The 27,126-nt window shown below is 42.0% G+C and overlaps 1 protein-coding gene across 1 annotated transcript; it reads left to right on the top strand.

Moving 5' to 3' along the window:
* The first annotated feature begins 3,844 nt into the window (after positions 1-3,844).
* Positions 3,845-26,722, top strand: RUBCNL (rubicon like autophagy enhancer). Its single transcript, XM_058045728.1, has 16 exons — positions 3,845-3,908; positions 4,468-4,576; positions 6,704-6,812; positions 8,861-9,526; positions 13,871-13,956; positions 17,071-17,281; positions 18,190-18,294; positions 20,381-20,423; positions 20,781-20,913; positions 21,326-21,471; positions 22,222-22,286; positions 23,396-23,634; positions 24,415-24,476; positions 25,391-25,544; positions 25,665-25,755; positions 26,216-26,722. Exons 2-16 carry the CDS (start codon positions 4,505-4,507, stop codon positions 26,311-26,313), a joined length of 2,280 nt encoding a protein of 759 aa, XP_057901711.1. The 5' UTR covers positions 3,845-3,908; positions 4,468-4,504; the 3' UTR covers positions 26,314-26,722.
* The last annotated feature ends 404 nt before the right edge of the window (positions 26,723-27,126 follow it).

Genomic DNA, 27,126 nt, shown 5'->3' with positions numbered 1-27,126 from the left:
CAAACTCCATCATCATTGGTAAACATTGTGTGAGTTTGACTCTCCACCTCAAGTGAACTCAGCACAATAGAGAGATAGCTCTTAAATGTCTCTTATTTCCTCTGTCTTTAACTTCTCTGTGATTCACTCTTCTCCCTTTTTCTCCAGGATTCTTCCAAACACACTTCACTTCAGAAATTGCTATGCAAGTTGTTTTCCTACATTAGTGAGGGTTTTTTAAAGTTGTAGTCATGAGGAATAGTTGCATCCTCAGCTAAATAAGAGGTTAAAAACAGAAGTTACTGAAATATGAATCTACATATAGTATATTTTTGACTTTAAATATCCTGTATAATCCTTGCCTCAGCAGTTGTACTGGTGCAGAGTTTATTGTTAAAAACATCCAAAAGTGATATTTTTTCAACTGTTTCTGATATTCAGTTCATAGCTGTAAGGATTTTCCCAAAATGCCAAGTTTTCCCATATGCATTGAAATAAACAATACTGGAAAGCCTTTGCAAAGTGATTTTAATGGAAAACTGCAAGGTCTTTCCCTTTTTTCTCTCCTCAACCTTCAGAATACATCTCTACTCCTCCTGAAAGCAGCTCCCCTCTATCATTTTCTCTGCTCCATTTTCAATGTTTAAAAAGATGCATAGAAGGACATTTGACTGTCTTTTACTGAGAATAATTTAGCTCATTACAGGGTTTTTAAAAAGGCTTAAACTCATCTAAAATATGAATATGTGTCAATTGTGGCAGTTGCACAGTACCAGTAGTGCAGAGTCAGAACTTCTGAACGGGAATGACTAAAGTGCCTTTGGTCTCCAAGACCTTCTGACTTGAGTGGCCAAGCCACTCATCAACCTCTATTCAAACACTAGGATTAAATCACATTGCCACAGCAATTATGGTCTTTGGCTGCATTAGAATTTACTACATATTTGTAACTATCTATCTACCAGAAAACAAAACAAAACAAAACAAAACAAAACAAAAAACCAAAAACAAACAAACAAACAAAAACAAAAAAACCCCCAAAAAAACCAACCAACCAAACAAACAAAAAAAAAAGAAGAAAGCAGGATGTGCATTGCTCTGATGGAGATCTGATGGAGATGTGCCACAGCCCTGCAAGGTCTACCAGCATGCTGAGGCTCTGGTAGCTCACTCAGGAGCAGGGTGGCCAAACACCCAGTTGAGTGGGAAGCTGAGGACACTGTCTCAAGCTGTCATCCTGTGCCAGGGGACCAACACCCTCAGACATATTTTGTATTTTGAGTGGATGCCTGTAAATCAGCATGTTTGGAATTCTTTAGAAGGTCAGCTGACCACCAATTTCCTGGATGTACATTTGGCTTGGAATAGTTCTCCTATCCTTGTAATTATTTTGGTTTTACATGCAATTACTTGTGTACTTCCTCCTTTTATATTGCTTACATGTTTAACTTTAAAGCTATTCCTGGTAGCTCTTTTCTGGAGAATTAGGAATAGTCTTTTCAAAAGTCATCTTCCTCAACAGGTAGAGTTGGGTCATTCTGCAACATTAGCCTTAAAATTAAAAACAAAAAAAAAAAAAAAAGAGAAAGCCTTTGGGGCTCCTCTGTAGAAGTCTTAGAAGTCTTCCAAACAATTGCCAACTTTGAGCTATTTTAGGTGTAATTAAAAATCCTCCTCTTCCTGATTACTTTCAGGCAGTTTGATGCAAACATTACAGAGTCAGGACTCTCCTGGGTTCCTGTCAGGAACAATGCTTTTAGCATAAAATAAATAAACTATATTAGAGACACTCAGTAAATCTGCTTTAGTTCTTCTCAGCATCCTTTTGTACCTCAAAGATCTCAGTGGTCTATACCCTGAAGTTTGCAGGACATGTACTTCCATGTCTGAGATATGGAAAGTAGGAAGGTTTGTCTACAGAAGCCCTTGGATGGGCTTTTAATCTGCTGTCTCTACTCCCAGCCTCTGGGTTTTTACATTCTGCTGTAAGGTTTGGGACACATTTTTGCTGATGCTTTTTGTTTTGGCATATACACCAGAGAAAATAAATTGCATTTGCCTCTTCCTAAACCACTGTGGGTGATACTTTTATTGCCAGTTTGGTGCGCCCTAGCTTTGTTGAGTTTCCACCTAATCAACTTTAAAAACAGTCTGACATTTTCTTCCCATTTTTCCTTGTGATTTTTGATTTGTCCAGTTGTCTAATATTTCTGTTGGTGACATCTGCAACAAGTGCTTTTAATCATATCCAAGCAAGGGGTCTGATACAATACAAGGGTTCCTGGCAATACACACACACACACACACATATATGTACAAGGAGTGCAGCAAGGAGGGGGAAAAAAGCACTAAATGGATGTGAAAATGCTACCACGGTTGGGGTTTTTTTTGGTGTTGTGTTGTTTTCAGACATACTTAGTTTTCTTCATTTGTATAATTATTTTCCTGTAAAGATTTTGGAAAACTTTAGGGGAATAAACCACAAATTCCCTAGCTACATCTTTTCCCAGGCTTTAGTAAAAATTACAAATAAATCTATAACCTTTCCATCTCACTGCCTGCTCTTCCTGACATTAATACATCTCCAAAGTATAATTTATTTTTACAAATAATAATGTGAATTTACCATTCTGTATCTGGGACTTTGAAACTCACACCATGGATAACACAGAATCATAGAATAGCTTGTCTTAGAAGGGACATTTAAAGGACATCTAACCAAACCCCCCTGGGATAAGCAGGGCCATCTTGGATGAGATCAGGGTTACATAGAGTCTCATCCAGACGAAATTCAGGCAATTGTGCAGCGTGGCCAGCAGCTCCTCCTAAGTTTCCACAGCCCATTTCCACTGTCCCATTTACTGGCTCAGTCATCATTTGTGCTTAAAAAGGAGACAATTACTGCAGAACATCTGAAAGCCACATTTTCAGCTGCAGCTCTGTTTTACATTCTATTTACTGCTTCTACTTATTTCTGCACGGTACCATCTGGACTCTCTCTCCTTCCCACTTCCTCATGATTTGCTATTTCCTAAGTTCCTGCACATATTTTTTGCTCTTTATGAACAATCAGCAATTTTTTAGCTTCACAAATACAGCTCAGCATTCCTTCACTTTATTTTTAGCTCAGACTGGCCACTAGGAACTACAGCCTGCTAGTTTTGAGCCTGCTAGGGCAGCTGGCTCCGTAGATCAGCCTAGCAGATGGCTCAATTCTTTTCCAAAAGCTCAGTGAGAATGGACCTGGCACTTCTAATCAGCCAGTTAGCAAGTCCTCGGGTGCAGCTGATCCTTGAGTTGCTCTCCATATGTTTCCTGGAAGCTTCACTGTACTCCACCCCAGCTCACACCGACCGAGAGAACACCCTCCATTCATTCCCACTTGACTCCTCTTGGGTTTGTTTGGTTGTGCGATACTAAGGTGATCACCTGGCCCAACTTCCTGAGTAACTGAGCGCTGACCAAGTTAAAGCATATTGATAAGGTCGTTGTCCAAATGCTTCTCAAACACGGACAGCCTTGGGGTACTGACCACCTCCAGGATCGCCGTTCCTCTCCGCAAAGACACAGTCCCCGTGTCCCGTGTAAACTTAAGGAGCAGCTTTGAGCCATTCGCACGCGTCCTGTCGCCGAGCGAGAAGAGCTCAGCCCCTCCCTCTCCTCAGGAAGATGTAGACAGCAACGAGGTCGCCGGCCCTCAGCCTCATTTTCTCCAACCCGGACAAGCGCAAAGCCACGGCGCTACTCCTCCGCAGCCGCTTTTTTCGCTGTTAAGATTTGTTCGGCGTCGTTCGGTTTGGGCCCCGCCTCTGGAGGGAGGGTAGGCGGGCCGAGAGGGAGGGACGAGGAGCGGGCAGGAGGCGGCCTCAGCATCGTCGGCGCGGCGGCGGCGGCCGGGCGGGCGTGAGGCGCTGGAGCCGCGGCCGCAGGTGGGAGCGGGGAGCGCGGCCGGGGGCTGCGGGGAGAGCGGTCCGTGCCTGCTGGGGCGGCGGGAGGTGCCGGGGTGTCCCTCCGGCTTCAGCGCTTGCCGAGCCGTGATGGCAGCAGAGAGAGCCCTGCCCTGAGCAGGGACATCGCCGGCGTTTGCCATCGCCGCTGCCCCCCTGCCCCTGGCCGGCGCCCGGCGTGGCGGTGCAGCCTCTGCTGCAGAGTCGGAGCGCGGAGCTCGCTGTGCCCACTCCGCTCCCTCTCTTCCTCCTTTTACTGTGAAAGACCACCGATCAGTAATCTTCCTCTTATGCATGTGGAAGGCTTTTCTGTTGTGTTGCTTAAAAAGCAAACAGGCAAACAAACGATCCCCCGTCCCTGAGTTAGGCGCTTTTTTAAAGCACATTTCCATTGTTGCTGAGCTCTGCTTTTCGGTGAGCTTCTCTAAGCGTGCCAAGTCGGGAGGGAAAATAGTTCAGAATATTAACTGTGGAGTCTGCAAAACAGATGGAGAAGCGCGGATAACGTAGTGGTGACTGTAATTCTGTCTATTGCTTCCAGGTACTTAACTACACCGAAAAATGAAAGCTTTCCCATCATGTCTCTCCATGCAGTAGCGCTCGCCAGCTTCAGCAGAACAGAAGTCTTCAAACACCCCTGCTCTGAGAAGGTGAGGCAAGGGAGACCTCGGAATGGTGGCTCAGTGTGCTCTTAGCTCAGCGGGGTTTTGGATCAAAAACCAGCTTTTAGTTTCAGTGGATGTAGTAAGTTATTTTTAAATGCTGGTAGAGTTAACTTGGGAACCACAGTCCCAATACTGAGGTGGGGGAGGAAAAGACGGACTTCTTTTATAGTAGGAAGATGTCAAATTGTCTCTCTTTTTTTTTTTTTGTTTTGTTTTGTTTTGTTATGGCCGTGTGTTGTGCTTTCCTTGTGCTTCTGTTGTTGTATTTCCTTATCACTGCTCTTTAATCGCCTTTTTTTTTTTTTTTTTTTTTTTTTTTTTTTTTTTTTTTTTTTGCTGTTATTGGAGGGGACAGTTAGGTGGCTTTTTTTTTCCCTGTGATTTAGTTGAAATCGTAGCATCTGGAGAGTAAATGGAAATTGTACCTGATTTCTCACACCGTTCGATAAGAGCTGAGAGATGGGAGCATTGTTTAAAAACAAAGATAAAAGTCTTAAAACTCAGCACCCTTAACAGCTATGCTTACTGATAAAGCACTTGTATTTATCTTGCTGGGCAGTTGGGATGCTTGCATCCTAAGAGGTAGAATCTGTTAATTGCTGAGAGTTTGTTAATTGTATTAAAAACAGTTTTGACCATATGATGTTTATGTATATAAAGCCTGCCTACATGCCAGTTTCTCTAAAGAAGTACGGGGCGGGGGGCAAATAGAAAACACTAGCAGATACTGAAAAGAGTATTTTTCTAAGCACTGGCATAATCAAATGCTAAATATTTTCAATTGAACATACTGTTTTTGGTTTGAAACATTATTCTTCAGTTAAAAGGGAAATTCTCTGTGGGTTTTAATTTCTTCTGCTTTCCGTGAGTCTGAAGGAAGGGTATCTGGACAAAGCTGTACTCTGAGTCACCTCACTGCTCCACGTAGGAAGTGCAGAGGTCAACAGCCTGGGGTGGCCGAGGACAGCACACCTTAACTTCTCTTTTTACGGGAACTACCTTCTCTTTTTATGGGAACACAGAGTTCAGGGGAGGGTGAGAGGAGTCCTGGTCGTGCTTCAGTGTGCAGACATTCTCACTGATCTGGGGGAAGGCACAACACCTTGGTTAAGTGCGTTTTAACGATGTGCATGTGGGAGCAAGGCATCTCTTTCATTTCCCTGGTTTCTGTGATGTGCTCTGCAGGTCCATCACATACTTGAGGCAGCAGGGAGGTGGGGGACAAATTTTAGATCTTCACAAGGAATTTATGAGCTTAGGGAGGATACCTGTTGCTTTTCTGTCCTGAGTGTATCAGAGCCTCTTGTTGAAATTGGCACTAAATTGTTTCCCTGGTTCAGCTTACAGTGGTTTGACAGTATGGTAAATCCAGCTTTGAGGGTAGAAATACTGAATTGGAAGCATTGTGACTGCAAAAAGTGAAGTGCTGATCTGGTATAAACCTGCTTAGGCAGTTCAGATGCATTCAAAATTTTGGTCAGCTTATACTGGCAGGCTCCTGTGCCAGGTCGAGTACTATCTATCTGTGTCACGTCTTGCATTATGCTGGGTCAGTCACGTTGCTGACATGAACCACATGTACTGTGTTCTATCAATTTAGGTGACATGACCACACTTGCTCCCAGTTGTTAAAGCTGGGAGATAAAGCAGCACATGGGTCAGATATTTGTGGAGTTGGATCCTCAAAGATTTAGCTTATAATTTGTATACATCTAAAACGGGCAATACTTCCAGATACAGATTGCTGGTTCCTTGAATTCTTTTCCACTCCATTGCTGTTGTTTTGGTAGATACACAGGCATCCTATTCAGCATTTTGTTTCATTTGTGCCTTATGCACATGCTTAATCCTCCTGCTGTGGAGAGTTTCTTTTGGTCACCTGCCTTCTGGAGTGAAATGAGAGATGCAGAGCTGAGATGTGAGTGCTCTTCAGACAGTGTGTGCTTCTGGGGAGATTTCCAGGCAGCCAGAAATGTAGGCAGTGGTTAGGTGACTGTCAGCAGGCTTCAGAAAAGTGTTCTTCCTGCTGGGATGACTGTGACACTGAGGGTATCATTAGCAGAGTGCTGTTATCTTATAACCAAATTGTCTGCCTCTCTGTTCTCGTTATAGTTAAACCACGAAAGCCTAAAGGTGGCGTTCACCGACTCGGCGTGTTCTTCAAATCCCTCTGTGAGGATTAGCTGCCTGGCTCCAACACCTCAAATCTCTGTTCTCTCAGGTAATGCCAGTTTGTCCCAAATTGCCTCCCTCAGGAGTTTTGCTGGTGCTTGTAGTGCTAGCAAAAGCCATTGGTGTTTGTGTATACTAAACAAGTTTAGTTTGTTTGAAGAGGTTACTTGCTTATTGGCTTTGAGGGTGGTACAACATCAAAATACATTATGCAATTTGCAAGTATGGGTGCTTTTTGCCTTTTAATGGTAGTTTGGCTGTTTTAGTTAATGCTGACATTTGCACGTGAAGGTGGATCAGGTTGCCCAGAAAAGCTGTGGATGCCCTCTCCCTTTAAGTGTTCAAAGTGAGGTTGGATGGGACTCCGAGCAATTTGGTGTACTGGAAGGTGTCCCCACCTACAGCAGGGGGTTGATCTGTGAGGCCTCTTTCAGCTCATAAAATTTTACAATTTTTTTGTTGTAACACTACATGTTTTGCACAGAGAAGATGATGTTTGCAGCCCAAATTTAGGTATTCCTGTGCAGTTGAAATTTCACTAGTTTCTAAAGTGTCTATCTTTCCCTGAAAAGATTGAAATGTATTTGTTTGAAAGTCAGCTAGTTTTAATTTTCCCATTCCTGTCCTTATATTGCCATGGCTGGCTACATTGGCAAGATGTTTGTTTGCAAGTGCAGCCAGTAAAATGTGCAGTTTTGTTCTATTTCTGCAAGAGCTTTGTCCTAGTAAGTGGCAGGTGACTGATCCCTATTACTGACATACTCTGGGTGGTTTTGACCCGGCTTTACTAGGTTAGTTTTGCTAGCAGCTCTTGCAGTTTTGGTTATATATGATGATATTTTTTTTTTCAGTTTTTTCTTGATGAGCACTGGTCTTTATATGGACTTGCTGTTCCAAAATACATTGGATTTTTTTGTTTTGGTTTTGATCCCTTCTTTAGTAAACTTTCTTATCATGTTGTTTGTGTGCATGTAGGCTTCCAGGTGAGAGACTTATGGAGAAGTTTACTGTTTTCCAATGAGATATGTCCAAGGAGAGCAATCTCTGGGCAAAGTCTGGAGTCTGCAAGACTTTTTCCTTTTCTCACCAGCAGTGTTTAACAATCCTTATGGTCCTAACTAGGAGTTCTTTGTGCTAGAAATGATTCTTCTTGATTGTATCTATTCTTAGAATTTTACAACTGACTTATCTTCCCCAAAGGAGATTGTTATTAACTTCATTGTGTTGCTGTAGACAATGGTTTCTTCTTGAACATAGACTTTGTGTCTAAGCTCTCAATTACTTGGATTATGGCAGTTCCTCTGAGGCTTTTTTTTGTTTATTTTTGGGTTTTTTGTTTGTTTTGTTCAAGGTACAGGACTTCAGTTTATTCTTCAAAAGCTACTGGTTGTGGTGCACGCTTCTGGGTCCTGCTAATGTTGCTACGTCTGCCATAATAGCATTTTTTCCATTTTCTGTTGAACTGAGTTTTGCAGTAGATCATATAGGACCTTGGCAGTGCTTTTCATTCTTTCAGAGGCATTCTAATGATCTTGGTGTGACAGGGCTAAGTTTGTTATGGTTTTGGCGAAGTGTTGCCACCCCATGAGTAATGGGACTGAAGTTTACTTTAGCCATTTCCAGTCTGAACTGAAACACACAAGCACATTGACCTTGTATTACTGAGTGTAGTTTTTGTTACTCTTTCTGCTCTATTGATCTTCCATGTGACTTACTATAATGTAATCTTCCCTTCTATTGGCAATAGGATCAGTACCTGTACTAGTAATAGTTTTGTTACCCTGTTTTGTAGAACAGTGATGTTTTTGAGCACACTGACAATCAGTCACCAATAAAGTCGTAGCTGATTGTGTTTGGATAGCAGCAGAGTACTTTACTGTTGGTTTATTACCTAGTCTTTATCAATGAGAGAATTGCTTCCTGAGTGCAGAAAGCAAAAGGTTTTTTGCAGGAAGAGGCAGCAGCAAGTGGTGAGTGAATTCAGCTGTCCTGTCTTCTCACCTGTGTAAAAAATACTATGCATTTTATTAATGTTGTGTATTAATCTTTTCTTAGTATTGTTTCCTAACCTCTTGTTTTATTCTAATTTCTGAACAGATGAATCTTCAAGGCCAGCCGTGATTGGACATGCTGGAAGTTTTGGATCATACCCAGGCAGTGCTGAAGCTATCAAAGACATCCTCATGTCTGTTTTAAATGCATCTGGTTTGAAGCCCTCTTTGGTGTTGAAGCAGAGCACAATGCAGGGAGCTGAGCATCCTGACAGTGATGTGGAGCAGTGGGAAGAAAGCAGCACTGGGGACAGCCACGATGACAGCGACAGCGATTCTGCACATCACAGCACTGCCTGTACACAAACGGACATCCGGTTTACCAGGCCCCGGGCATGTTGGAACAACTCAGACTGTGATTCCCCCAAACCTTTACTGGATACTTTCCCTTGTCCCCATTATGCTGATGGAGATCCTGCTGCTTCCTCCTTAAATGGTTTCACTCTTTCAAGCGTGTCCCCTCTGAAGCGTGACTGCTTTACCCAGGTGACATTAACAGGAGGCACCGTCACATCCGCTGTTTTGCATTCTGGAAAAGAATCTTGTGCCTCCCCTGAAAGAGACTTGGCTTTCACAAGGTTGCTCTCAGATTCAGCTGTTGGTAAAGCAGATCTAGTGAAATACCCTCGTGCTGTGGAGCCTGTGCCTCTCAGCAGCCGCGAGAGCGATTCTCCCAGTGGCCTTTCCCAGTCCGAGCAAGTCAATCCAACAGGTAACTTTACAGCTGCATTTTTGGTGTAAGATCTCTGCCAAGAGGTGTAATTGAAGTGGGCCTTATTTATGGGGATTGCAAATAAGACAGATGCTGTCACTCAAAATAGAAGACAGGGGAGAAAGAGCTTAAAAACCAAGGAGAACCTGAGGGGTGGTTGGTGAAATGAGAGATGCTTACGCTTTTGCAGTAGGCGTCTCAGGATGCAGAAATGCTTTTGTAATATGCAGCTTAGGTAAAACGTAGAAGTTGCTGAGCTGTGAGAAATGTAGAACATCCACTGGATGAGCTTTCTACCAACTTTATCTTGTCTTCACTGTTACCCTTTTCCCAACAGCAGATAGCATGGATTGGGTAGTGATTCATTGGCGTGTGTGGTATTGTGTTGTGTTTGGCAGCAGCTGGAGGAGAGGAAATCCTTGGATTCTGGGGTTTTGGAGGTAGGGCATTGTCATCCAGTTTATTATGACTAAATTGACTTGTTCTGGAGCGGGACCGTTCTTCCTGTTCTCCTTTGCAAGTGCCCTGAGGTTTTGGAGACACAAACCCCCATCTGATGTAAAACAGGTTCTTTATACCTTTCACCAGTTTCCAGGTATATGGATAATCCCTTGTGTTGTCTGTGAAGAGGACTGGCTGAGGGCTGCTAGCAGAGGGTGCCCTTTGAGCAGGGTGCCTTCTGTCCCTGCAGTGTCAGGGGGTTCTGGGCAGTGTAGGTGAGGAGCTGTTCAGTGGGAAAGTTCAGCACCTGTCCCTGAGATGGCTGGGGGAGCAGCTGGCCTGGCCTTGGGGCTGTGGGGCCTCCATGAGGTATGCCAGCCTTCCTGGGCTGCAGGCTGGGGTCCCTGCCCTATGGCTGAGGCAGCAGAACAGTCCCCTCCTGTTTAACACCTAATATTGACAGGAGCAGCCTTTGGTACAGCGAGATGAAGCATTTTGGGTTTGTTTATAAAGGATGTTAGTGGTATTTAAGGACTCAGCTTAGGGCCACAAAGATGTTCAGGTGGACAGAGCACCTCTCCTATGAAAACAGAGCTTGGGTTGTTCAGCTTGGAGAAGGCTCCAGGGAGACCTTGTAGCAGCTCTCCAGTACTTAGAGGGAGCCTTAAAAAATAGGAAAAGTGACCAGATATTTGAAAGAAATCTTTTACTATGAGGGTGCTGAGGGACTGGCACAGGTTGCTCAGGGAAGTTGTGGATGCCCCATCCCTTTCAGTGTTCAAGGCCAGGTTGGATGGGGTCCTGACCAACCTGGTCTAGTGAGTGATCTTTGAGCAGCTTGGTGTAGTAGGTGTCCCTGCCCATGGCAAGGGGTTTGGAACAAGGTGATGTTCCACTTGTGTTCCAATCCAAACCCCTCTATGATTCCATGATGATAGATTATGAGCCTCATAAAAATATTGCAGCTGAGGTCAGATTTTTCTGCTGGAATAAAGGCAAAGAGCAGGGAGTGTTCATCCTGCCTTTGTATTATAAAAGAATAATACAATGTCTGGGTTTTGTTGGTTTGTTTCGATTTGGGTTTTTTTCTTCTTCCTTTGGTCAGTAGTAGTCCTGACGGTGACACTCCACTGACCTCCACTTCCAGTTTCTGATCCTTTCTAGCTATTCACCCAGAACTCCTCCAAGGTCTAAGCTGGCAGCAAGGTCTCAAACAGGCACATGCCACTGCAGGACTGTGTGCTCTTAGTAACACCTCTGTCATCTGGGACAGGCTGCTGTCATCAGCCAGTATGTGATGATTGTGGCTGTTTCCTTCTGCTGGGTGTTGCATTGGCTCCGTGCCTTCGAGAAGTGCCCAGCAGGGAGAAGGAAACCGCACCCGGCAGTTGGGGCTGGCTGAGGCCAGCGACACGTGTTTGGAGAGCTGGCTCTGGAAAACACAGCCCAGGCTCTCAGGGTCAGCGAGGCACGTGTAGGAGAACAAATACATCGTGTGTGACTCGGCCTTCTGGCACGAGCGGATGTGTCACAAGCTTGTGTTGAGGTACTAGTGCTGCTGGCTCTCCAAAACAAAGGGAGCAAGGAATGTGGCAGCCAGGTGATTGAAGAGCATCCTTGATTTTACTAAAAGATATTCCTCATAGGAGGCAGGATCCTGATAGACACTTCGTGATGTGGTATGTTCTGTCTGCCTTACACTCAGGCCTTTTCTGTACAAAGTGAAAACTTCTGCATTTCTTCATTCCTTGTTGCTTTTAGCCATTGACTCGCTACTGGGTAGCTTGGGTAATGAGATCTCATTCTCTCCTGCACTGTCTGGTACTATGAGGATGTGAAAAGTGAATAGCAAAATGAAAAACAAGAAATATAATGCCTAATTTGAGTGCAGGAATTACAAAATAGGATTTCCTGACTTGCTGTCTTAGAGGTGATGGTTTCTCACAGGAGAATTGCTGAGGGATGCACAAGATACAAGAAAACTATGTAATATCACTTCAATTAGCAAAATTTCTTCTTCAGTGGAATATAATTTTTGTTTAGTGGGATTTTCTGCTGGTCCCCTGAAATTCCTACTAGGCTGTGTTCGTATGTTTGAGGCTACCAGAGAATGGCCCTTATTCAACCTTTTGAAAAGGCTCTGTCACTGTTAGTGAAGAGTTTGTGACTGAGTTTAGTGTTTTCTGGGGGCTTTATTGTGGCCGGTGTGTCACTGAGTTCACAAGCTTGTTCTTGCTTTTAACCTCTATGTACATCAAAGTCACTTCCTTCTCTGGCTCTTAGGGCTCTTTCCCCAGCCCCAGCAGCCTCAGGCAACAGTGCTCAGGAGCAGAAGGGCAACCAGATAACTTTTCTGCATCAGACCCAGAGTTGCATCCCCTTGCTTGATGTGCTGGGCTCCTTCCCTGTGCTTTTTTTACACTCTTTTTTTACTTAATGATGCAAGTGGGATGCAAGAGGTAAGCAAAGGAGAGAGCTCCCATTAGACTTCAAAATTATATTTAAGATGAATTGGGTCCTATGTTTTAAAGAGAAAGGAATAATTTTCCCATTTCCTTATTTCTGCTTATTATTTTTAGTTTAGAGAGTAGTATTTGTTATCTTAACTGACGAGAATGTAGTCTATTATCAAGCTATAGAGCTTACCTAGTAAGTTGAATCATCAGGTAGGTATGAAAATAACTTAATTAGGCCATTAAATGTGTTTTGAAAAGTCACATTGTCAGCCTTTCTGGTTTTCCTTCATGGTGTACACAATGGAGGTATTAATAATTCTGTACAAAAACTCTCCATCTGTGTCGCTCTGCTCAAGTGCCGTGTTGACTTTACTGCCTGATGTCATCGATGGTCAGGGCAGCATAATGTGGTTTCTCTAGGTACAGCAACATAAATAATCCAAACCAGGCCTGAGAGTCAGTGTCCCTCAGTTGGAGAAAAGTTTTACATAAATTATGATCATATTTTGTGGGAGCTCTTTAGCCTGTGGCTTTTAAACCAATTTAGGAGGGGCGTTTTTTAAAAAATAAAAAGCCATTGATTAAGTGTGCTGTTTGCAAAGTGTGTAAATGGTGTCTGTGTGGTGGCCCTTTTCTAGCACATACGGTCTGTTTTATCCTGTGAACATCATGAGGGTGAAACAGAAACTCTGTGAGTTCAAGGTCCAGGAAGAGGTAATAAGCCCCAGTAAAAACGTGACGTGTTCTCTGCTGTACAGTGAAAAGTTCTTATTGGGGAAAAAGAGATAAAATTTATTTCACATACTCATCAGAGACTACCAGGAGAAAAAAAACTGCAATTCTGGGGAGAAATACTGTGGCTAATGCCACAGTTGGACATAGTACCATTCAGTATGGGTTGCATTTGGAAGCAGGAGGGACATTTCCTCGGGGTATGGAAACATAATGGCAAAATGTTTTCCAAACTTAGTGTTTGCAGTGGTATGGGGAATTTTTTAAGGTGCATCTCTCTGCATGTGCAGACAGCAGTGGGATTTGTGTTTCTTCCAGGAGCTGGGAAGGAAGGAGCAGAGTGCAGTGTTAGCTGGCTGTGTCACCCACTGCAGAGCATCGCTGCAAATCCAGCCTCAGGTTCTGTTTGTGGTTGTCCCCAGCAGCTCAGGCTGTAGCTTGGAGAGAGCTGGTGTGGGAGCGCAGTGCTGCTGTCACAGCACAGCATTTAAACTGTGTTTCTCTGGTAGTTGATGTTCATGCTTCATGTTGCCAGAATAGGTCAAATGCCAGCGTGTTTCTCACATTTTTCTCTGCTTTAGCTTCTACCATAGCCTCCAGCCTCAGTGGTGTTCAGTTTTGGGGAAAAACCCTTGCTTTGCTTTCTGGAAGTCCCAGCATGCATCGTGGGAGCTGCAGAGAAAGTAACTGATAAAAGTTCTTGTTATACCCTCAGGTTCTACTTCTCCTTTGAATATAAGTGCTGTACCCTTGAATCGTTCACTGCAGGACGTGTGCATGCTTCCAGAGGATGTGGAAAAGGTGAGGACATCAAGTACTATCATCATCATGGTTTTTACGTTTTACTATGGCAAAACCAAATGATGAGAGGTGTTTCTCAATAAAAGAACTTCCTGATAGATGTACTAATCTTTACAAATACTCTATTTTCCCTCTTCTTGCCCTCTATGGGTGAATCTACAAACATAAAATGCCTATTTCATAATTTGCCTTCTACTCTTGACCCAATTATTAAATATTTTAATTATTTTTAAGTAATGGAAATATGTACTGGAACAATGTATGTTTCTGCTTTTCATTCCATCATTTGCCCACACATTCCTTGAAAGCAAACTTTACATTAGTAACTTTAAAGTTATATTAGAATATGTTACATAGAAGTTCTTGCAGCTGCATGCATGTGTATGTATAAGATTTACCTCATGCTTTTACTATCAAAAGATGGGGAGAGGATGGGGTTTTTTTTGTGTGTGCTGATGATAAGCATGTGAGATTTTTTTGTCAAAGAGTTACAGTATGGATACCAATAACTCTTAAGAGCTGCAGTAATTCAAGCAGTTTCTCATAAGGGCCTCAAACAGTCTTAGTGTGTTGCCAGATAGGGCAGTCCACTCAGGCCTGTAAATAGAGCTAAAGATGAGGAGTTAAAGCTGTCACACGTAACTCTGTGTGCTAAATGTTAATCTTTTCCAACAGTGGAAAAAGAGGGGTTAATGGATTGTAATGAGTAGGATTTAATATAAAAGAGCTTTAAAAATGTGCCTAGAAAAGGGGATTTTTTTGCTGGACTGTGTGCATGTGGTCCCATGTCCTGGGCCCCAGAGGTAATCACCATCTTTGTGCACAGCACTGGTTTTACCAGAGGAGCAAGTTCTGCCTTTGGTTTGAAGCTCTCAACATCCATATGGTACATTTCAAACAACAAAATCCACTCAATTAATCACACACCAAAACTCAATGAACTTGAACTAGCTTTTTGTGTTGCTTTTTATGAAAGGTGTTTCAAAAAGGAGACAATGTTTCTCCATCTTTATTGTGGGACCTAAAGCAAAAGTAATTAGTTTTCAGACACCAGGAGATCAGTGAGCTGGTATCTGGATTAGAAACCACAATCTGAGTGTTGAGTGAATAAAGATCTTATCAGCTACTGCTACTGTGCAGAGATTGGGGGCTGATGTGATTACAAGTTAAAAGATAGCAAAAGCTTAATTATGAGCAAGGCTGCCTTTAAAATAAATCCAAAGAACAAAAAAAAAAAAAAAAAAAAAAAAAAAAATCCAACCAAACAAAAACCCACTAAATTTCAAATACTTTCAGCTTGTGAAATAATCTCTTTCAACTTTAGGACTGAAAGTTAAGGTACCTGTGGTGTCAGTAGGTCCTGCAGTTGCAGTTGTGTGCCAGGAAGGAAATGGGTCAGATAATCTTAAAGGGACTTTCCACTGATGTTAGTGGGAGAGGACAGAAATGAGAAGGTTGGTGTGTCACAGCTGAGTTGGGTCTGCTTTGCAGGGTGAGGGAGCTATCAGTAGAACAGAGCTGAAAGCTGATAGTCATGCTGAGTACAGGAGTCTGTGTGTTCTGCTTCATGTTTTTCAATGCAGCTCTCTCAGATATGCTCATAATTGCTTTTATCAGCAGGGCATGCTGATAGGCTGTGTTCTGCCACTAACTTGAGACTTCTTCTATCTTCAAAGTAGGAGATAACTCCCAAAGGGAAAAAAGGCTTTTAAATTATTTCTTTGCTAATGGAAGGATAGCAAACTCCTGGGCTCCTGAAGTTCACTGAAAGTTGTCTCTGGGGAAACTGGGCACCAAGCAAGTCATATTAATTAGTGGTAGGAAAAAGATAAGTCTCTCCAAACACCCACAGAGACTTGGGTGCATTCTGATGCTGAGATTAATGTTGCCTACATGTATTTGTCTGTGAGCAGTAAGAAAGCTGTGCTGTCTGTTGTGCTTATTAAGATTTAGCTATTCCTAAACACTGATGTCTTTCTTCATAGTTCCCATGCAAGTTGAGGGGATATCATGAATACTGATATTGAGTGGTACAATTTTCTGAGCATAAGCCACTTTTTTAAAGCTTTAATCATCCTGCACTCAAGGATTTCTAGCCTTGGATACTGCCATAGCTTTTTAGATGTAAGTTTGTTTGCACATGGCAATGGAGAGTATCCTGGGTGTCTCTGGGTTACCACCCTGGTGCCTGAGTACAACTACCTCTCCATGATGTATCCACTTTTGAGCTGAGACTGGTGTGGGACTTGTGCCCAGGCCATCAGCAGTAGCTCAGGTGGGGTGGTGGGATGCTCTGTTAGACTCAGAAAGCAAGGGATACAGCAGTGATTTAGGAAAGCAGCCCCAGGTGTGTGTGTATGTCTCAGTGGTCCCTTTTCCTAGAGGATGGGTGACCAGGGCAGGCAAGATGGCAAGAGACATCACAAGGAAGTGTTGTCTGATTTGGAAATGCTACAGTGAAGCTTTGAAACAGCTGCCTTTTATTTAAGGCAGTGGGAAGCCCAGGGGAACCAGGTTCTCACTTACTCTTATCACAGACTTTCTCTGTAGGGTTGAATTGGCCATGTAAGCAATCTCACTGCATATTTCCCACCTCACTGCCCTAACTCCTAACACATGAAAACATTTTACCAACTCCTGTACTTCCCACCACCTGAAGATCTACACTCCATTCAAAACTTGTCACTTCTGGCCCTCTCCAGCTAGCCTGTGTGCAAAATTGCTCATACACATTGACTTGAAATTAAATCATATTAAATAGATTACTTGCATACTAAATAATGCAGTGTAACTAGAAGACTGCATCTCTGAAATACATACATATACACCAGTTAGTCATGCAACCAGGTTCATTTTTATCTAATACATGGGTAAGATAAAGTAGATTGGATGTTATAATCAAGGGTGAAACAATTATCTAGGCAGTTGCCTTTTGCATATTGTTCCTGAATTGCCCTTGGGGTGGTGTTTTTGAGTTTAAATAAAAGGTCAGACAGGTTTACATTTTTATTTATAGAGTTGAAAAAGTGTGGGAGGAAAATGATACATTTTACTTCATCTTAACTAAATATCAGCTGCGCTGTGTACTAATGAGTGTTCCAATGTCGTGTCCAGGAGAATGCACACTTCTTTGTTGCAGACATGATTATAGCATCACTAGAAAAAATGAAATGTAATATCCTCAGCCAACAACAAGCAGAGTCCTGGGGTGTGGAGGAAACAAGTGGATCAGATGGCAGCTATCACACTGACTCAGAATTATCTTCTTACCCTGGAGTGAAGAAGTCTGATTCTTCTGTTACCTCTTCAGACAGTGGTTATGAAGGCAAGTTACTTAATTTAGAATGTAACCTTGTTTTAAAGCCTTTGCTGTTTGTTTCTGTGCAAGAAAATACTGAACACATTGGGGCATTGCTTGGAACCATATCCTCTGTCACCTTCTTTGAGTCTCTGGAGAGCTGGGTTGATTGAGGATCATTATGCCACAAGTGTTTTCCTGTGGGTCACATATTTCCTTTTGCCACCACATAGGTGGTTCACACCTATGTTTTATGAATTATGATAATATTTTACATTAAAATTAAAATGTAGGGTTAAATGCCACAAGCCAAGCATGACTCTCCATAGAGCATGCCGGTAGCTGGCTGTTTTTCTCTCTGCCTAAATTTGTTTTATTTGTAGTATTTGCCATTTGTGTCTTTCCTTCTGTGTTTGCTTCTGCAGTATGCAGATGAGGAATGCAACCAATGTGCAATTGGTTTGAATGAGACTCCCCAGAGTATTCATTCACATATAGTTTAAGGTAATATATAATAAATACTCCAGGCATTATTATGCTTGAGTCAGCACATGCATTTTTAAGTGGGTTTTAGTCTCTTGAGTAGTACAGATCTTAGTGATGAATCATGAGTCTGAAGTGACATAAAGTCTAAATTACATAAATTCTGTGGAAGAATGAGTGGTGTTCTTGGACATGAAAAGGGGAGAGACCACTGGCAATATAAAAGGTTTGGGTTTATCTCTGCACAATTCTGGCTGAGAAACTGAGGGACATACTGTATGACAGACTCCCAAGAACTGGCCTGCTCTGCGTATGTATAAAAACAATTAAAGTTGCTCTATAAATGCAGTCTATGTGCTAAAGTTTTGGCAATTGATGAAAAATGTAAACATAATTACAGCTACTTATAAATGCTGGAAAAGTTTAACTGATCTTATCCTTATCTTGGGCAGGCTGTGCTTTGCTGCCTCTCAGCTCCCCAGTGCGCCTACCATCACATCATGAGGTTACCAGATTTCATTGCCACAGTGACTCAGAGGATGAATATGTAATTATTGGTAAGACTTTAAAATTGTAACTGCAGAAACAGATATATTGCTCCATTGAATCTATTCCATTGTTTGGGAATTCTCTTGATTTAGTAGATGTTATTGTAGGAGAAATAACATGAGAAAATGGAAACAGTTATGTATGTGTAGGTCCTTATTAGAACACATGCAGAAATATCAGACTGCTGCAGGATTTCATTTCTAGGAAAGAATATCCTTGCTGGTTTGAGAGTATGGTGAGCTGACCCTGGCTGGACACCAAGTGATCACCAAACCACTCTGTCACTTCCTTTCTCCACTGGAAAGGGAGGGAAATCAGAACAAAAGGCTTTGGGGTTGGATAAGGACAGGGAGACATCACTCACCAAAAACTGTCACAGACAAAACAGTCAAGGTAGGGAAATTAATTTATTGCCAATCAAATCAGAGTAGGATAGTGAGAAATTAAATTTTAAAGCACCTTCCACCACACCTCTCCCTTCTTCCTGGGCTAAAATTCTATTATGATTTCTCTACCTCTTGAGGCTTCCCACACATCCTGTCAGGAACCTGCTGCAGCATGGGCTTCTTTCCTCTAGGTCACAGCTTCCTTCAGCATCTTCCAGCCCCAGCCTGGGCTCTTCCACAGACTGCAGGGGGATCTCTGCTCTCCCATTAATCCCCATGGGCTGCAGGGGCACAGCCTCCTCACCATGGTCTGCATTAGGAGCTGCAGGGGAATCCCTGGAGCTCAGAGATCTGGCTCCTGGAGCACCTCCTGCCCCTCCTTCTCCACTGACCTTGGTGTCTGCAGCGGTGTTGCTCACACATATTCTCACACCTCTCTCCAGCTGCAGCTGTGCAGGGCTTTTTCCCTCCCATTTTGGCTCTGTTATCCCACAGGCACTACCACTATGACTATGGGCTCAGCCTGGGCCTGTGGTGTGTCCACTCTGGAGCTGTCTGGCATTGGCTCTCAGATCTGGGAGAAGCTTCTGGCAGCTTCTCACAGAAGCCACTGCCATAGCCCCTCCTGCTACCAAAATCTTGCCATGCAAACCCAACAGATGGACTAAAATTATGTCTAAGAATTAAACCAAAGGAACATACATGAAGAAGGTGTGAAACTGGCACAACCTCAGTCAGCTATAGCATAGTTTGAGAGAATTTAGGACATGATGATAATTTCCTAATGAAACTGATTGACTCACTTTTAGGCAGCCTCTCCCTCTGCTTCAGGACTAGAGTACAATATCTATGTTCTCTTACATGGGCTTTGCTTCTCTTTAGGACACCCTGAGTTTCATTTGGTTTGCTTCTGATTTTTACACATACAGAAATAGAAACCCTGAAAAGTGGCCTGTGCAACTTTTAACCTTTGTTTTATCTTTTCCTGATAACAAATGTTTTTTTATTGTTCTCTTTGGCCTTGGAGATTTATCTTTTCCTCTCATCTTTCCTTGATCTACTAATGAAGGACAAGCTCCCAAAAGAACTACATTCCTAGTCGCAAGAGTTACTTTGAGATGTGTAAATGGGGAAACATTTGTCTTGAGAGCAATAAGCATAGTCAAGACTAACACTACCAATGTGAACACCTTGTTGGCACAAGCATATTGTGTCTATGTAGACGTAATGAAGTGTGTCCTTTAGTTGCATTAATCTCACCTCTTACTAACATGTTTATAGCATTAACTGGAATGTTTATGACTGGGGTCTCTAAACATCTGTTAGTGTCCAAAATAGCTAATGTGGCCTCTCTTGGCTCTGTGCTGTTGAGTGACTTCTGTCTGGACTTTGACTAGCAGGCATTTATTCTCTCCTTACCATTTCAGCTCTTGAAGGCAGGCTGATGGTGATGATAGGATGCAAAGGTATTAGGGAATAATTAGGGAATATTCTTCATCATGTCAGGGATATGCAGAGGAGATAAGACTCCTTATGCCTGTTTTGCAGCCAGAGCTGAGGTTATTTCCCACATCCAGGAAGGGTGTTGGAAGGATGAATATATTTGAAACTGACACTGTGGTAGCACAGAAAGTATTTTTAAAATAGTGCTAAGTAAGAGATGCTTTGTTTCTTAAATGGTTTGATAAAATTTTCTCCTTTACTGCAGAACTTGAAGACCTTGAAAATCTGTCTGTTGCCCCTGATAAAAGGTGTGTATCTTTACTACAATAGCCCTGTGGCTCTACCTTTTCTGCTGGAGCAGCTTTCTGGTGGTTCTTCTGGCTGGGGCAGGGAAAGTTGTGGGAGTGGTAAATTGGGCCCTCTCAAGGAAGGGGAAGGAATGTTGCTTGACAGCAAATGTCTCTGGTGCTTGGCTTAGCAGTATTTCTCTGGTCCCCTAGTCTTGCTGGAGGGTGGTGTCTGTGCCTCTTCGAGGGCCTGGGTGTATCAAAGAAAAAGAGTAGGAATGAAGGAATGGGAGAAAACTTTTCCTGGGTGCAGAGGAGGCAGTGGAGATACTGATCACATGCTGCTAATTTTCACTGACAGTATTCCTTACCTTTCAGATCATCTTTTGAACCAGGCTGCAATTCTGCTGAAGCAACAGCCCAGGAGTTGTGCAGAGCTTTCAGAAAATACTGGTTGCAGACAGACTCTGCAGTTCAGCTGTCTGGTTGCCTGAGCTCATCTACGCAGAGAGTGAGTCTGATCTGAAAACAACGAGCTCTTTATTCAGTTCCCCAAATAATCATGGTCTCGCTGCAGCTGCTTTGCTGCTAGGGAAAGGAGGAAGCTACATTAAAAAAAAAAAAAAAAAAAAGAAAACAAATACACATGAGTGCTTACAGTTTATTAGCTCACTTTATCTAAATTTTTAGAAAATGTCTTCTCTCTCCAGCAAAATTCAGCACACGTAAAACATGTAGTTGTGAACAATCAGGACGTGCTTTCTTCTGGGACTGATATGAGGGAATTTGAGGGGGGACTACATGCAGGTGAAAACTGAACTTTAAAATACTGGAGTATAAAGGGAGATAAACATCTCCTATAGCATTTAACATGTGTCCAGTTGATGGGCTGGTTATCTTAATGAGCTTGTATTTCCCAATAGTCTGGGCTGAAAGAAGAGATTCCAAGAGAACTTGAGTCCAGTGTGAATCTGGCTGAAGAAATAAAGATCATATCCAAGTTGAGAGGATCTTCTGGCTGGTCCCCACCAAGATCACAGATTATATTTAATATTCATCCTTCAGTCAAGTAAGTGACTTCATCCTTCCAATTTTGAGGAATCTGGGCATTGTCATTTAGTATAGCATGGGGAAGTCTGATGGAAGGAGCTTGGGTGATTAACAGATCTAGTGCATGTGCAGATGATCTGTGAACAGGTCTAGAGCTGGTGCATGGCACAGCCTTCTGCAGTGTCTGTCACCAGCCTCACTGGAAAACAGATGGCCTCTTTTTCCCTCTCTTGGCACGTCCTGATTAACACAGCATGTACAGTTTTCCATGTGATAATGCACGTACTCTACAGTGGCAGTGTACTTAGCTCCTGAGAATTTCATTTTGTGACACTACCTGGAGAATATTCTTGCCTTTCCCTGCTGTCCTGCTAGTATTTTATGGATAGCTGGTTTTCAGAAAGTGGGGGGAGGCAGCAGGTCATGTGTGAGGAAATGGCTGTCACACCCTGCATCAAATGCTGTGACATGCAGACAGTAAGCAAACTGGCTGTTCCCTGTATTGCTGCAGGTACAGTTGCTTTTTCAGTTGGAAATGTGAATTCCCCCTCTCCAAATCCTATGACACTGATGCCACATTAAGAAATGGAAAATAATTTAGTTCTTTCAACAAGTGTTAGGGAATCTCTCCATGTGAAGGGTTAGGAGGCAGCTCCTGAGTTGGACGTTCTCCCTGGTGCCAGTGTTAGCTCTTTTGCACTTTGGAATAATGTTAATTAAAACTGTCTTTTGGGTGCTGAATGGTCTAACTCTTTGCCTCTGTGTACAGGAGAGATGCAGTGGTGGCTGCTCAAAACTTCACGTGTGTTGGCTGTGGAACCCCGATAGAAAGCAGTAAGTATTACCAAAACTGGCAAGAAACCCCTAATAAGTACAGTACTTGTACTGTTATCAGTACTCTAACCAGACTATAATCCTCACCAACACAGATGTACCACAATTCTAAAATTATCTGAGCTAGAAGGAAAGTCTCATTGTTGGATGTGCCTGCAATAGTAAAGCAGACAGTGGGATCTTTCCGGTGTCTGGAATTTTTCATACAATACAGAATACAATACTTGATAGATATCCTTCTCACAAACCACAAAAATTCATAACAGTCATAAAACAGAAAAGAAAAAAACTATACAAAAAAAATCAAGCTTCCTGGCTGGAAAGTTCTGGTTTTGCATAGTCCAGTTGTTTCTTTTAATAATTCTTTCCCTGTGCCAATTTAGACATTGCCAAAAGTCTCTTTCTGGGGACTGTAGACAAGCTTATGGAATCTGCGGTTTTTTTCTTTTGGAGTGTCTTTTTAAAACTTTTTGTTTCTTTAGATCTTGATGACAAAAACTTTCTTGTTTTTTTTGTTTAATTCCTGATACTTTGTGAGAACTGCTTGAAAGCACAATGATTTACAGAACTGACAAACAGAACTTACCTAAGAAATCTTTGAAGTGGCTCTTAAGTCTCGCTCTGGGTCAGCTCACAGGAACAGCATTTGTGGGGTCCTGTAAAGTATCAACAATCTATGATGGCATATTAAGTTGAGCAAATAGGAGATGCTGTAATAGCTGGGAAAAACCCCACAAGTCTCTTGATGTGAAAAAGTATTGTACCAACATGACTCCAAAATCGGTGGAAGTATTTTTGTTGTGTATTTTACATAGTGTTTCTTTTGTGGTTAAATTCAACAGGGTTTTTCTAAGATGTTATGTTGATAATTATAATCAGTTGAACAAACATGGAAATGAGGAAAACTTTCTGTTCTTATGCCAAGTACAAGTCTTGTACATATGTTCACCACAATAATAAAACCCTCCACTGAAAAGAATAAAACAAAAAAAATCCCTTTCGCTTCATTCCACTAGATCTGAGTTATTTAGACAGACTAGGCATACAGACAAGAGTTATGTCCCATAAGTTTTTAAAATACTCAGAATTTCATTGCTCTCTGCCTGCAGAATATATCAGGAGACTCCGCTATTGTGACTACCTGGGGAAGTACTTCTGTGACTGCTGCCACAGCTATGCCCAGTCTTCTATTCCTGCACGAATACTTTCAAAGTGGGATTTCAAAAAATACTATGTCTGCAACTTCTCCAAGCACCTACTGGACAGCATATGGCAGCAACCCATTTTCAATGTGTCATCTATTAACAAAACCCTCTACACAAAAAGTAAAGAAATGGACAGGGTCAGGGTAAGTGTGGATTTTTTTAAATTAGGAATTTCTGGGTCTGAGACTTTCAAGAAGTCGTCCTTAGGGCAGGATGTCCTGTGTGTGTATGGGGTAAGGAGGAGGGTTGTTTTTTTCTGACTTATCCCATCACCACTTCTGGGACTTGCCTTCTTTTCCCTCAGGTGAAGGGAGGAAAGAGGCATTTCCAGCCTATGCCAGAGGTCTCCTTAACCCTGTTTTCTTTGGGAGGTGTTTCCTTAGTGTTTTCCAGTTTTAGTACATATAAGGGAGTTGGTCTCCAGCAGTAAATATTTACATTTTTCTGGCTTTTGGCTATTTGAAAAGTTCTGTAATTTTGGAATGACTCCTTAATTTTGTGGGCCATTTGGGGAAACATCCTTTGCCTTCTGGAAGAGCTGTACCTCCTACAGCTTCAGGAAGAGTGTTCTGCTGAAGATTGCAAGTAGGCAGGTGTTCCCTTCTTGGCTGAGGAGTTTGCCTGGCTTACCTGTTCTTACACAGGTGTGGGTCTGGCATGCATCAAGACCTGCAGCCAGTTTTGGCATTAGGACTTGCTTCACTTGTCAGGGAATAAAAATAGCCTTTGCCTGCTTTTGGCTTTCTTGCATTAGAAAATCCATTTGTTTAATGCTATGCTAGGTGTAAAGTCCCTTTTTTTAGGTGTGGCTTGGTGTACTTGAAAGGGTTGCAGACTCAAATAGTGGTGTTCCTCACTTAGGAATATGTAAAAGCAATGCTTTTGACTTAAAAACTGCTTTGTTTTTCTCCTCCATCTTTTAGGAGGCGCAAGAACAGCTTTTTCATTTAAAAAAGCTTTTGAAAACATGCAGGTTTGCTGAAAGGTATGGAATGTGATTATGTATGAAAAATAGCTTAATAAAATGTACATTATGTGCTTATAGAGCCTTCTTCTCTAGAGACATTTGGGTGCAGTTTTCAATAAGTTGATATGATTGTTAGAGAACTCTAATAAAAAAACTGCCTTCTATTGCACTGCAAATTTGAGTGAAGTACAAGTTTTATGTGGTAACTGTTTGTTGTAATATAGTTTGGTTTTAAATGTTGAGTCATTTTAGTTAGGTGTGTATTTTTTCCTGTTCTGTTTCTCCTAGGTTCTTGTTCCTTAAAATGTCCAAGATACTTAGCTCTCTGAGAATACTTGTCTTTAAAAATATGTTGGCTTTTTTAAATTAACAAGAGTTTTCCTTGAGCATTTAAAGATTTCTCCCAGAAATCTGTCATAATGCTCAATTCTATTTATTTTATAAAAATATTAAAATGAAAGTAGTAGTAAGCAGTAGTGATAAAGACCAATAGCTCTATTTTCAGTGTTCACCTGCTCAGCACAAGCATAGTGTCACCCAGTAGTCACCTGTGCAGGATAAAACCCCTCAAAGTCCTCTTTGCAAAGCAAATAAATAAGCCTGGCTTATTTTATTAGATACTATTTGGGATTTTGCCTACTGTTCCTGAGGCAGGAGAGAGCCCTTTACACACATTATTTAAGGATTGCTGGGGTAACTGTGTATGGCAACTCCAAAGCCTGAGGAATGCATGTTTGAAGCAGAGAGTTTATTCTAAATCCCAAACCTTCCGATTTTTATTAAAGTGATTTCAAACTGGGAGGGGAGATAGACAGCAGGAACTTGCCTTGTATAATCCCCATGTGACTAGAGAAGTGAAAGATGCTTATTCTGGAAAGAGACTTGAAAAACAACTTTTTGTAACTTTATTTTGGTTTTATTTCTCTTTGCAGCGTACTGAAAGAATTTGAACAGGTTCCCAGCCATCTGACAGAGGAGCTGCATCTCTTCTCACTGGATGATCTGGTGAAGATCAAACGAGGGCAGTTACTGCCCCTTCTTAAAGATATTCTGAAGACCTCCAGCTCTCATGTAGATGGCTGCGAGGTAAGGAAAAAACAGGGCTTTTAGTGTCCTTGCAGCTGCTACTGTAAGGAAATGTCCCTGCTGCCATTCCCAAATAATTTTTACTTATATTTAAATTCAACCCTTTTGCTGTTGTTGTAGCTCTGTCAAGCGAAGGGGTTTATCTGTGAATTCTGTCAGAGCGCAGACCTGCTCTTTCCATATCAGACTGCCAAATGTAAAAGGTGCCCAGGTATGTTCCAGACTGAATGCTTTTCTTTCTTCCTTGGGGGAATTTTGGTGCATAAAACCATTTAGACTTACTTGAAACATTGAGAACTAGCTTCACTGAAAACATGCATATTTGAAAACCTGCATGTGCATTTGGAAGCCATGGACAGCCTGCATCCTCAAAAATCAGCTTGTGGCAGCTGTTTCATATCCGTGGATTTAGAGAGAAAAACCAGGCATTTGCCTGACCATGGGGGAGGCTGTTTTTTGGGTCTAGGCATGAGAGAGCTGTTTTATCAGATCTTGCCAGCATTCAGTGTAAATTATTACAGTGGTGGTGGTTGTCCCAGCCTTGCACTGCTTCTGTTTACTTTTGTGCTGATATGTACATGATAGAACACGATTCAAGGAACACAGCTGTTGATTCATTTTTTTTAATTCTAATTTTTTTCCTCTAAATGCTACTCTGTATGTATAAACAGAGTGCAAAACATGCTTTCACAAAGCATGCTTCAAGTCTGGAGGCTGCCCCAAATGTCTGCGGATCTCAGCTCGGAGGACTCTTTCAGAAACTCCATGACTGGTGCCCCAGTGAAACTGGGTTCCCCTGACTGCTGGCTTTAGAAGATGCTCAGAGCCAAATCTTCAGGTGCATGATAAAGTGTTAAATAATGTTGTTTTAGACATTACTGTTTTTAATGCATGTCTCCTTTATGGGGGTAAAATAAAAAAAACCCAGAAAAACAAAAAAACAAATGTCAACTTTTATTATTGTAATTGAAAACTCACCCTGAAGGAGTTTCATCTTAATGGTGACAGACTGGATGTTAATTTTTTGGGCTGCCTTTTGTTGCTATGTTTTGTCCTTGGATGTAAGATTTTTAATACTGTATTTTTTCATGTAAAAATGATTCATCTCTGTAATTCTGCAGATAATGTATAGATAGTAAGTAGGCGTTGGAAGTCTTTGCCTGTGTTTGATTTTGGAAATGGGGAAAAAGTGGTGAAGTACAAAATCGTTCTCTGAAAAGCTCTAAAATAAATAGAAAACACTTGTCTGCAAGTTTTAGGCAGATGCTAATCTAAAATTGTTATGGCAAATGCTTATTGTGAACCAGTGAATTTTAAGTTTCTTTTAAACACATCAGTTCAACAGCTTGTGGTGAGTTAACTTGGCCTGCTGCTAGGTGCTCTTCACACTTCACCCAGCTGCTCTCTCACCTCATTCCTTAAGAGGACAGAGGGAGAAAAGAAGATGGAAGAGCTCACAGGCTGAGATACAGACAGGGAGATCACTTGCTAGCTACTGTCATGGGTAAATAAAAACACAAACCTGAATTGGAAAAAATTAAATGCATTGTAAATTAGAAATTGAGTAGGGTGGTGAAAAGCA

The sequence above is a fragment of the Melospiza georgiana genome, chromosome 2 (genome assembly GCF_028018845.1).
Source record: "Melospiza georgiana isolate bMelGeo1 chromosome 2, bMelGeo1.pri, whole genome shotgun sequence".
Lineage (NCBI taxonomy): Eukaryota > Metazoa > Chordata > Aves > Passeriformes > Passerellidae > Melospiza > Melospiza georgiana.
The sequence above is the reverse complement of the archived record's forward strand: the minus strand, read 5'-3'. Positions and strand labels throughout refer to the sequence as shown.

Coding starts and splice junctions, on each gene's coding strand:
- RUBCNL (XM_058045728.1), top strand. CDS start 4,505: ATGTCTCTCCATGCAGTAGCGCTCGCCAGCTTCAGCAGAACAGAAGTC. Junction 20,914..21,325: donor TGAGCTCATCTACGCAGAGA/GTGAGTCTGATC, acceptor ATTTCCCAATAG/TCTGGGCTGAAAGAAGAGAT. Junction 25,756..26,215: donor CAAATGTAAAAGGTGCCCAG/GTATGTTCCAGA, acceptor ATGTATAAACAG/AGTGCAAAACATGCTTTCAC.